An 11,965-nucleotide genomic window follows, 5' to 3' on the forward strand; every position below is an offset into this window, starting at 1 on the left:
GGAATGAGACAGGCCCACCTGGGCAGGTGTGACACTGGTTCCCTGCAGGGCAGGAAGCATGGCTCTAAGCTGGGGCTCTGACAGCTCTTGCAGGAAGCGGAGGCCCAGCTGAGGGAAGAGAGGGGCCCAGACTCGCAGCTCCCGAGGGCTCATCACAGCTCCTCCAGATGAGCGCAACACCCCCAGAAGTTCATATGCCACCTGTAACCAAGCAAGGTTTGGGACTGGAGAGAAAAGACAAGCAAACCTTAAATCTCTTCTCTAATCCCACATCTGGATTTCCCAAGGCCTGGGCTAGGGCTTGGAACCAAGGATGGGACAGGAGCAGATTGGGTTCAGGATGTCAAAGGGTATGTTTGAAGTGTCATAGCCAGATGGGATAAGGTTAGGAATAGGTGGCAATAGATAAGAATGGTCATGGAGTAGAAATGGAGGTGGCAGAGGATGGGAGAGGGCTGGCAACACTGTGTTCAAGCTTGGTTGAGATGACTGGGCAAAATCTCAACACAGACCCAGAGAAATCCTGGAGTCTGGTGGGCCAGTGTCAAAGGGCTCACCCGTCCTTGTGGGCTGAGGGTCCCGTTGGCCGCACATTCCAGCAGCCCCCGTTCTACTGGCCCCATCGGATCATTCAAGGGTACCAGGCTCTGCAGCTCCTCAGGGCTCAGGAAACAGGCAAGGGACCCCAGCCTGAAGAGGGCACGAAGCTGGCCTTCATGTGGTCACTGAGGCTGATACTAAGGCAGGGACCACATGAGTACATGGAGTAGGCACTCTGACCACTGAACTAGGAAATGCCATAAAACTAGGAGAGTGTCACAGAGAGCCCTCTCTCGGAGCCCTACACTGCCCAGGGCCAATGCCCCATCTTTTTGAGGACCCCAACCCATCACAGCAGCTATACCTGCCTCTTTCTCACTCTGGCCACGATCACTGATCCCATGACCACTCACCTGCGCACCTGCTCCTCTCCATCCTGGACACTCTGGTTCACCAGGCTGCGCAGCACATGCCGGGCATGTCCCGGCCCAAGACCTGCCGCTGGCCAGCTATCCTCTAGGGCCTGGATCTGAGATGCAGAGGGTCCACTCGTGTTGGGGTCACTGTGGGACACTTGCAAGGAGGGGCTGACTAGTAGACATGCCTCTGACTCCTGTCCCACCAATAGAAGAAGGCCTAGTCAAGTAAAACAGATGATTCTCATACCTGGTGAGGGCTGAGCTGTAGGAAGTTCTCTAGAGGAAGGTGGGGAAGCAGAGGCAGCACAGCCCACAGCAGTTCCTGGGGCCAGGCGGGCACTTCCCCAAATAGCTCAGGGGCCAGCAGTCGCCTTGCCAGAGCCTCCTTCTGTTCAGGCCTCATTTCTGGGCTGTAATCCCGGATAGCAGCCAGGCTAGGGAGAGTAATGAGTCTTAACCCTCAGCCCTGTTCCAAACTGTGCCCTGGTTCTCTGCAGCTGCATTGTCATGGACAGACTGGAGATTCTCCCTAGTTTTAACAGAGAGGAGCTCTGGAAGGAGGTGTTCTAGGCCAGTGGGGTTGGCCTGACCCTGACAGGATCAGGAGGAGTGTGAGAGAGCCTTACACACTGTCATTGGCCAACAGGGATGGTGGGAAGCGCATTAGGTCGGAGACAGCCAAGAAGGGGATGAGTGGTGACAGGTCAATGAAGAGCTGGGAGGTGAGACGTGGGTAACGCTGGAGCAGTAAGGCTGTCAGGCGACCCAGGGCCTGCTCCTCAGATGGTGGTACCTGTGGGGGCACAGGAATGGATGCTGGTTCTGGAGATGCTCAGTACTCTTGTCGTCTCCTCTCTTGAGTTCCTCATTCCACTGGGGCAAGCCCTCTGCACACCAGGTTCCGGATGCTCTTGATTCCTCGACTTCTCCCTTCATCCTGTTCCCCTCTCCCTCTATGCCCACCTGCAGCTTGGCCCAGGAACGGTGCATGAGTGTCAAGAAGCCCTGAGCAGCCTCCTTCTCTGCTGAAAGCACCAGTTGCTGGAGATTTTCTGGAGGCATGTGCAGGTATGCCTGGGAGTAGGAAGTCATGGTGAGTAAGGCCTCTCTGGGCAGGGACCTCAGGCCATAGCTGTCACCCAGTCCACCCATGTGCCCCTCCATCTGTTACCTGCACTAGAATCTGCAGGGCCCAAACACTCTTCTCCCTCTGGAGCAGATCCCACAGCACAGGCTGGTGGGGAGACAGACAAGATGCCAAGAGAGCTGTCTTCTCTGTCCCTCCTGCAGCTTCCTCAGGCACTCCAGCTCCACTTGCTAGGATGCTTGTTCTTCATCTGAAGCTAGTATGTGCATCTCCTCAGATATTAAACTCCTTTAGGTCAAGGACCATGTCTCTAACTTCTCCTTTATCCTCTTCCATGCCAGGCCCATAATTGGCTCAATAAATACTTGTAGATCTGAACCAAATTACTACAAGTCTACCTAATTCCACTTCACTGATCCCTGGGCTTGAGAAAGATGGGTCCTAACAGAACCTAGCAAGTGCCATATACATAACAGGCACTCATTGAATAAGGTATGATATTTACATATCCTAGCCCCTTCATGCTACAGAGAAGAAACTGAAGCCCAAAAAATCTAAATTAAATTACTGGCCCAAGACTACACTAATTTGTGGCATAACTGAACCTAGAATCCAAGTCTTCTGATTCATACTCCCCTTGAATTTTTCTCAGTTCTACTTTATCTTCCTATATTTTGCCAGCTTCCAATTCTCACTCTGTAGGGACAGAATTAGAGCCTTCTAACTTGATCCCTTTCTTTTCTGGAGCAGAAAGGGGGAGAGTCAAATAATCAGAAAGACTGATGTGACATAACATTTATTACATGTTTCTATACCATGAGCTGTGTTAAGCCCACAGCATGTATTATCTCATGTAATCCATACAGCCACCTTAAAAGAGTAACACCAGTATTCTCTCTCATTTATAGATGGGAAAAAATGTTGCTCAGAATGGTTAAATAACTTGCCCAAGGATGATCACAGAACTTAAAAATGAACTCAAGGCTGTCTGACTCCAGAGCTGTGTGCTTAAAACACTGCGCTATACTACTGCCTCTCAGGATTAGAAAATTCCCCGGGGGGGCCCATCCCTCTGTTCTAGGAGCTTTCACCTTGGCAGATCACTCACGCTGAAGCAGGCCAGCAGCTCCATCTTGCTTACACCAGAGCTGGGGCTGTCAGTGAGTTCAAAGCCCAGTGCGGTCTGCTGCTCCTCTTGTTCCAGGTATTCCCCAACTGTCTGCAGCACACTGCGCCGGCCCTCCGGGTGGAAGGCATCCCAGAAGGAGCAGTTGTCTGGGAGACTGGAGAGCAGCAGGGCCTGACCCAGCATCCCCCGGGTTTCAGTCCCTCCAGCTCCTGGACCCAGGACGAAGGTTAACAGACGGAGGAGATAGTGTAGGCGTGTGGGGTGGGCAAGGACCGGCACAGAGGACTGACAGCGTGGCAACTGGGATAGCATGCCAAGCAGGAAGGGCCCTGGGGCCAGGCAGAGTGGGGATGGTCCCAGTGGTGGCAGAGAGGGCAGAAGAGGGCCCAGTAGCCCCTCTAGGAAACAAGTGTCATTTCCCCCACGACTTATTCTGCACTGGCCTGCTAGCCAGGGCCAGAAGGGCACCAGGGCCTCATACATAGTGTCATTGATACAGACCATCATCAGGAAACTGCCTCCATCTGGACAGCGTTCCCCACAGGGTCCAATGTGGCAGGGTGGGAAAGCGGTGACATCTGGGGTGGGGCCCTGGCACACGTGCTGAACCCAGGCCTGATTGCTGGGGGGCACAGCCTGCAGACTCGCCTCCCCACACAGCCGCTGGGCCCATAAAGTCTCATTCTCCAAGAAGCAGCCCCAGAATATCTCTGGGGTGAGGGGAACAGGGGGCAGGCCTTCAGGGCAGCTGGTTGGGGGTGGAAGCAGACCAGCACAGAGCTGCTTTATCAGGCGGCGGTTGGGGCCAGACAGGGCTGAAAAGGAAAGGTTGCTACAGATTGCCTCCAGGAACTGATCAGGAAATTGGTCATGGCAGGCCTGTAGCCAGCCTTGGGCACCTGGTGCCCATGAGACTGCATACCACACAGCTGTCTGGCAGATGGCAGTGGTGCTGGGAGGGGGCTGTGGGGTAGCAGGCCTAGCATGCTGGCAGAGCAAGTGGATGGAGAAGTTGGAAATGCTGTAAGGTGGTGCTGGGCCTGAATGGTTCTCGCAGAGAGCTTCCACAGAGATGGCTCGCTGTTGGCGACCGCTGCTGTGGGCTGAGGGCTGGGAAGCCCTGGGCAGAGGCACACCCTTGTTTAGGCAGTGGAGGAGGGCAGGAGGTGGGGGTGGTGATCCGGACAGAAAGCCCAGCGCCTGGACATCCCATGAAAGGTTGTGCCGGACGCCCCTGGGTGCAGAGGGAGGAGCAGGCAGGATCTGGTCAGTTTATATTTCCTCCAGTAGAAGAGTCTGACCCTGGCCCAGAGCCCTGCAAGGGGTGGTGGTAAGCATAGGCTTTTCCAAAAGTGAGCTCCCTGGGAGTGTAGGTGTTACTGGTTTAAATGCTGGGATGGGGGAAAGGGAAAGAGGCCTGTCCTGCCGAGGTGCAAAATCACCTAGAAACAACCCAGTTGGAGTCCCTTCTATGCTCCTGGCCCCTTTCTTTCTCCTTTCTTCATATGCTTTTAGGTAGCTTAAATACAATCCTTGGTTGGCCTTGTATCAGGAAATCTGCCCAGCAACTGAATATGTCTAACTGTCTCTGGCACTGGTGTACTGAAATAGTAAGGGGTACAGTAATCTGGTCTTGCCCTTTCTTTCCACTTCCTATCTTTATTAGCTAACATTTATTAAGCACTGTGTGCCAGGCGCAGTTCAATGTGGTTTACACATACAGTATCAACTCATTTAATTCCTTGCAACAACTCTGCAGTAGCTAATATTATCTATATTTTACAATTGGGGAAACTGAGGCACCGAATGAGACTGTAACCTGCCCCAAGTCACATGGCTAGGAAGAGGCAGAGCTGGGACACAAGCCCAAACTATTGCACTCCAAAACTATCAAACCACACTCCTGTCAGTTTTTTCTTCTGCTCTGGAAGCTAACAACTTCCCATGCCCAAACCCCAGAACTCTTCTCTTGTTACTTACCATAAGAGCAGCTGCTGTAGGTTGCCTAGGAGAGAAAGAGTGAGGAAGAGGACTACCTCAATCTCACCCCTTCTTGCCTTGTCATAGCCCAGCCCCAACCCCGCAACACTCACCTCCCTGGCACTGCCCATTGGCATCAGGCTCTGGTTGCCCCAGAATGGAAAAGACCTCATCCTGTAGGGAGTCAGTGACACGGAGCAGCCCCTCCTGGAAAGCAGCATAGAGGGGGGCCCCCACTGTGCGCAGCAGACCTCCCCAAAGAGCCTCCTCAGAGCCCAGCTCCCCCACTGGGCTGAGCAAACCCAACAGACCTTGCAAAAAGTGGGGGGCTGGCTCCCTCCCATCAAGGCCTGTGGCATTGGTAGGGTCCACACTGGGCTGCACCTGCACCAGGGCCTGCCAGCGTGTGCCTTCTAATAGCAGCAGCAGAGAAGGCAACCAGTCAGCCACCAGGACACAGTCGGAGGGCCCATCACGGGTGCATGGGGGCCGGGTAGGAGTAGCCGGTCCCCCAGGAACTAAGGCTCCCAGCAGCACCTCTGCGAGTCCACCCAGCACACCTGCCTGGTGCCCCAGGAAGTCCCGGGGGGTCTGCTCCTGTCCCAGTAGTGCCAGCACATCCCCTAACAGCCCTAGCATTGGCTCCCAGTCAGGGCTGCCTCTCAGTGTCACTAGGAAATCGTGGAGCCGGAGGGCAGGGGGCTGGAGAGGTGGGGGCTCTCCCACCGGTCCCTCCCCCATTCTCCCAGGCTCAAAGGAAGAAGAAATGTTGGCCAGGAATGCAGAGAATCGTGAGCGGCTGAGGGACCCCCAGGGAGCCTGGTCCAGAGTGGAGAGCAATGACTTCAGGAGGGAGAGACCAGGGTCCAGGGACTGAGGCCCAGTAGGGGCCAGAGTCACTGCAAGGAGAGAAACCAGAGATCACTAGAGGGGAAGAACCTAGAACCCAAACTCAGCCCTGTCCTGGAGCCTAGTCCTGGCCTGGATCTAAAGATGAGGTGAAGGTGTTGGGGAGCTGAGTCCCTTTCATCAGCCTACAATAAGTCTTGGCCTACTTCCTTAACTCTCATTTTCTCCCTTAGCTCCAGTCCCTGTCCCTCTTCCTTGTATCTTTATCTTTTGCCTAACCAGTTAATCCCTACATTCTTAAGTCTCTTTCCAGCAACCATTCCCTTTATTCCCAGCCCTGCTCACTGTTCCTCTCACCTGCACAGGACAGCAGCAGCAGTAGGGGCCAGAGGCTCAGAGCCATGTTTCCGGGTGAGCACTGGTACTAGAGGTGAATTCTGGTTATTCTCACCTTGCGTGGGATAGCCAAGTAAGGGCAGGGCACCGCAGGCAGCCCGAGTCTCCACTGACACTGTAGTGTGGTCTTTCAGGAAACAATATCTGTAACCTGACAGCAGGTTTGTCACCTGAGCCACTGAATACCTGATCCTTTGGCTTTGGAGAAAGGTGTGTCTCTGTGAGAGGGACGAATGATAGGGGATCCCAGGGGACCCTTGGAGGAACCTAAGGGGATAGCTTCAGTTAGGAACCAGTATGCAAATAGGAATAGGCAGACATGGAGATGGAGAACCAGAGACCCAGGGTATAATCTGGGGGCTCTGCAGAAAAATATAAGAAAATAAAGAGGGTACAAAGGAGCTAAAAAGCAAGTAGTTTCAAAGAAGAAAGGGGTCCCAGGAGAAAGAAACTAGGCAGCCACATATAAACAGAGAAGAGGAATGAAGATAAAGTTCTGGTCAAAGGATAGAGCATTCAGGAAGAGGAGAGCTGCTTTTGATTTAGTCTCCAGAACCAGAAAATGTTAAGAGCTGGGCGGGACTTCAGAGATCACATAGATCAAACAGGTCATGTTATGGATAAGAAACAGACCCATTCAGGTGTGACTTGCTCATTAGGCTACTCAAATATTTGGGTTTGCCCGCTTGCTTTCTTACTGTGACCTAAGTGAAAGCCCTATAAAAATTTGGGGGCTGAGAAAAGAGATAAACCAGATTAAACCACTATGCAAAGGGGCTATCTTTTCCCCACAACACACACAAACAGAGAGACAGACAGACAGACAGACAGAGACAGAGAGAGAGCGTGCAATATCTGCTTATAGATGAGAGAGAGCTCATTCAAAATAATCTAGTCTAGTCAGGATGAGAAGTCTTTTCTGTTCCCCCATTTCTATATCCCCAAAAGTCTTTACCTGATACCAGCTCTCAACAGTAATTCAATCCTGAGGCCCTACTCAAACCATTATTCAGTCCCTCTTTCCTTAGAACCTTCCTCTACTCTATTCCCCAAACCCACAACTTCAAATCCATTATTAATGCATTTCTGCCCTAGAAGGTTCACTTAGGAGCATAGAATTTTAGAGCTAGAAGGAATCTGAGGAATCCTCCAGTAAAAACTTCTCGTTTTATAAATAAGGAAATTAACTTCCAAAGAAACAGAATGGTTGACCCAATCCACAAAAGGAGTTGTGGGCAGTGCTGGGGTTTTCCAAGGTGAGTCAAAACTTGAGACCAATTGCATGACTTTACCAATATTTTCCCTTTGCCCATGAAACGTATCACATCTAGTCTGAAAAGCAGAGAGAAAAATCAGAGGAAGAACATGACCTGGGGTCCCAACAGCTTTCTAGCTCCTAGTTCCAGCCCATCCTGTAATCCACCTGAATTTCTGCCCTTGATTCTATAAAAACCTTATAATAAATTTTCCTTTTTTCCCCCCTAATACCGTAGCAAAAAAATGAGATGGTCTGAATTCAAATCCTGGCTCCAATATTTATTAGCTGTGTGTCCTGGGTAGTTTCTAACCCTCTCTGTGTCACAGTGTTCTTTTCTGTCAAAAGGAGAAATCTAGTATAGAGTTGCTGTGAGGAATAAATTAGATAATGCATTCAAAGTGCTTCACATAGTGTCTGGCATTCATTCAACAAAGAGTAAGCACCTACCATGTGATCCAGAATAAACATGCACTAAATTTTACTGCTGCTATTATTATTAGACTAGCTCAATATGAATTCTTTTATTTGAAACTTAAGAGTCCTAATTAATAAAGAAATTATTACCAACAAGTAGTGTCTTGAGAGATAGACCTTTAGAACAATATTGGAACTACCTGAGTCAAGCAGAGAGAGGAACAGTGAGGACTCCCTCAACCTAGGCTGGGAAATTCTCGGCGGTCTACATAATGGTGTAGCAAGCGGTTGGTTAAGCAATCCTGTTGTTGCCAAGGATTCAGACTCTGTACCAAGTGAGGGTGAAGTGCTCTGGGTTTATAGCGAATATACCAAGCTTATAGCTTGATAAGGTCTAATATGAGTGAGATAAGTTCCAATCTAGGATGATCAAATGAAGAGAGAGAAAAACTGAAACAACAAACTGAAATTACAGGGGCCTAGAACAAGAAATTAATCACATGTCTTGCTGAAGTGAGCAGATAATGTTGATGGGATGACTGGAATGCTCTGTGGTCTGGCAATTTTAATAAAGATATTTGGGTGGAGCCAAAGGAGGTAAGAAATCTGAAACATCCCCACTCCCCCAAACTTCCCACAGGGTACTCTCTGTCTGACAAGAACAGACGCCTCCCTTTGTAAAATACAATTATTTTTCTTGGTTTGCCTTTTGTAATTGAAATATATAGTGCTCATTAGATAACTGAGTATTCCCCATATTTCCCAGATCTCTTACAGTTAGGTGGAGTCAAGTGATTAGTTCCTGCCAATAGATAATGAATGACCAAAGAATTTAAGAGCTAGCAAATGACCCTTCAGCCATCTCATCCTTGTTGAAGGAACCTAGAAACTGCATGTTGAGATACAGTGTCACACGGCCAAGTAGGTTGAAGTTGCAAAATATCACACAGCATTTAGTTGAGTCTCATTATGAGTTCTGTATTTGTGAATTCACCTACCAAAATTTGTGACCTGAAAATCAGTGTTTGTGTTATTTTCACAATTATTCATAGATATGCACAGAGTGGCAAAAAATTTTAGTTGCCCATGTTGAGGTCAAATAAGGTGATACTCCCTCTTCTTCTCATACTGTAAATAAGTGTCCTTTTCATGGTCTAGTTAGTTTCACAATTTTTGCACTATTTTTTGGTGATTTCAGTCTTAAAATGGCCCTCATGGGGATGGGGGGAGGTAGTTGGGGTAAAAGAGGTCAAATATGTGGTGACAGAAAGAAATCTAACTTTGGGAGGTAAACATACAATGTAAATATATATATATGTCTTACTGTTAAAATGTACAGCTGAAATTTACCAGATTTCATTAACCATGTCACCATAAAAAAATATAAATTTTAACAATATATAGAAGAGGAAAATAAAATCAAACTGTTAAATTAAAACGGCCCTCACACTGAGTGCTAAAGTGCTGTATAGTGTTAATAAGCACAGGAAGGCTGTGATATGCCTCAGGGAGAAAATACATGTGTTAGATAAGCTTCATTCTGGCATGAGTTATGTTGCTATTGACAAAGAGGTCAATGCTAAGGAATTAACAACATATATTAAATAAGGTATCTTTAAACAGAAACACTTTACATAAAACACAATATATAAAACAAGGTTATGTGCCCATCAGTTGATGAAACAGCTGTGACAAGAGGCTCACAGAAACCTAACCCTGCATTTCCCCTAGGAGCAATGGTTCAGTATTTGCTAACTCAGTGTTTGCAGCAACTTTATAGAACATAATGCTGAGAATAACAAGATTCAACGGTAGCTGCCTTGAAGAGTTGCCCAACAAGTACTGAAATCTTCATGAGTGAGAAATAAAACTTTCTTGTGTTAACCACTGAGGTTTCAGGGTTAATTTGTTCTTGCAGTATAGGTTTTGACTCTCCTGATTAAGAAACTTTTAAATTATGTTTGTATTTTGATATTAGACCTCTGAAGTCTAGGTTCCTATTTTATCATTTATTAGTTGTATAATCAGGAGAAATTTCTGTAATTCACTCATCTATAAAATAAATATTACCTATCACTGAATTATGTTTATTCCCTTGTATTATAAAGTGCTTATGATATACCAGGTACTTGTATAGATTCACTAAATGTTTCTAAATATTAATAAATTTTTTTGTAACTAAAAAATCCTTAATCGATGCAAAAATATCAGCCAGATAGAAAAAGTTGAGAACCATATGATTTTACTTATATGTGGGATATAAAACTGAAAGCAACACAGGAATAAGACAAACCAACAGAGACTCATGGACATGGACAACAGTTTAGTGATTACCAGAGGGAGAGAGGGAGGTAGATAGGGGTAAATGGGTCAAATATATGGTAACAGAAGGAAATTTAACTGTACTCTTGAAACTTATATTATTTTATTAACCAATGTCACAGCAATAAATTTAATTTATAAAAGATCGTACAAGCAGTATCCTAAATGAAAGGCCTTCAGAAAAAAATATAGAACTCATTGAGTTAAGTAGGGAGGGGATGATTGAGGATTCTCCCAATTACTTGTCAGTCCTCATTGGGATTAGAAAAGGAAGAGCAGGTTCCAAGAAATGGTAATGAGTTCCATTTTAGGCATATTTCAAATGAAGTACCTGAAGGCAGACAACTGAGTATTTTCCCCTGTTGTTTCTAAGAGAAGTCTAGGCTGCAAATGGAATTGGAAGTCGTTAGGGTGTAGATAGTAGTTGAAACCATAAAAGTGGGTGAAACTAGTTAGAGAAAGTTTGTAGAATATGAACAAAAATGGTTGAGGACCACACATTTAAAGCTTGGGAAGAAGATGGCTAGCAAAAAAAGTGGAAGGAAAGCAATCCAATGAAACACTTAAAGAGCATGGTGTCATGAAACCAAAGGAGAATACTGCAATGAAGGTGCAATGGTCAAAATGAGCTGTGGTGGTTTTGAACTTTGTTGGTTTAGCTAAACTTGAATGAATTTCCCAGAATTCCCTTCCCTGCGTGGTTCCATGTTATGGTTGGCCAATAAGAGAAACTTGTGTGAGATTTGAGAGGAGGAAGAAAAGCAGTGAAGACCTATTGTTAGAGGTGTTGAAGGATAGACACAGACATTGAGGGCAGGAGGCCCAGTTTGTCCTCACTGAAGAGGGGATGAAAAATAGGGAAATAAGTCAGTCAGATGAGTATTCTTAGTTGGTCCTAGAAAGGCTTTTGTGGGGTCATATGCTACTCAGGGGACTCTATCTAACTAGTCTTCAATACAGAAATGTAAGTATCATCTTACAGCAGACTAGACTATAAGCTCTCAAGCAGAGACTACACACTGTTATACCCTAAGTTTCCAGCACGTAATATTAAACAAAGGATTTGTTAAATAAATTTATTCTACCTCACACGTCCCTGGCCTGTATTATAGGGGCTACAATCTCTACATGGTGATGAGTTTGCAGCTTCTACTCAAAGACTGTTCACTTCAGAGAAGGGATAATTCTTTACAAAAGAATTCCAATTAATAAATATGTGAGAGGAATTAAAGAAATAGAACACTACAGTAGTAATTACTACAAACCAGATCCCCCAATGAATGCTAAAATTAGTGGGGAAAAGTTTAAGGAGAAACATGATATTTGCATAACCTGACAGTATCTCCTCCCAAGTATTTATTAATTATAAAGGGAAAATAGTTAACTTCACAGTGGAGAAACCTGGGTGACATCACCTCAACGAAGAGATCAGTGTTAACATCACCAGTTATAAGATACATCACTATTATACAGCTCCTGATAGGATGTGCTGAGAAGGGCACTTCACCTCATGGTATTCTTCTAAAAAATCATAATATCAGTATAATCATAGAAAACATCAGATGCACCCA

At 46.8% G+C, this 11,965-nt stretch overlaps 1 protein-coding gene across 1 annotated transcript in view; it reads right to left on the minus strand.

The window, feature by feature from the left end:
- The window catches only part of STRC (stereocilin), a 15,452-nt gene extending 9,045 nt beyond the window's left edge, over window positions 1-6,407 (minus strand). The window contains exons 1-11 of the mRNA XM_011355166.2: window positions 6,362-6,407; window positions 5,269-6,054; window positions 5,156-5,180; window positions 3,155-4,409; window positions 2,131-2,193; window positions 1,923-2,033; window positions 1,586-1,752; window positions 1,207-1,393; window positions 954-1,069; window positions 558-690; window positions 19-201 (exon numbers count right to left, since the gene is read on the minus strand). Of these exons, the coding sequence (XP_011353468.1) occupies window positions 19-201; window positions 558-690; window positions 954-1,069; window positions 1,207-1,393; window positions 1,586-1,752; window positions 1,923-2,033; window positions 2,131-2,193; window positions 3,155-4,409; window positions 5,156-5,180; window positions 5,269-6,054; window positions 6,362-6,407 (3,072 nt within the window). The remainder of the gene's footprint in view (window positions 1-18; window positions 202-557; window positions 691-953; window positions 1,070-1,206; window positions 1,394-1,585; window positions 1,753-1,922; window positions 2,034-2,130; window positions 2,194-3,154; window positions 4,410-5,155; window positions 5,181-5,268; window positions 6,055-6,361) is intronic.
- Between the last annotated feature and the right edge of the window lie 5,558 nt (window positions 6,408-11,965).

Source organism: Pteropus vampyrus, unplaced genomic scaffold (assembly GCF_000151845.1).
Source record: "Pteropus vampyrus isolate Shadow unplaced genomic scaffold, Pvam_2.0 Scaffold19, whole genome shotgun sequence".
Lineage (NCBI taxonomy): Eukaryota > Metazoa > Chordata > Mammalia > Chiroptera > Pteropodidae > Pteropus > Pteropus vampyrus.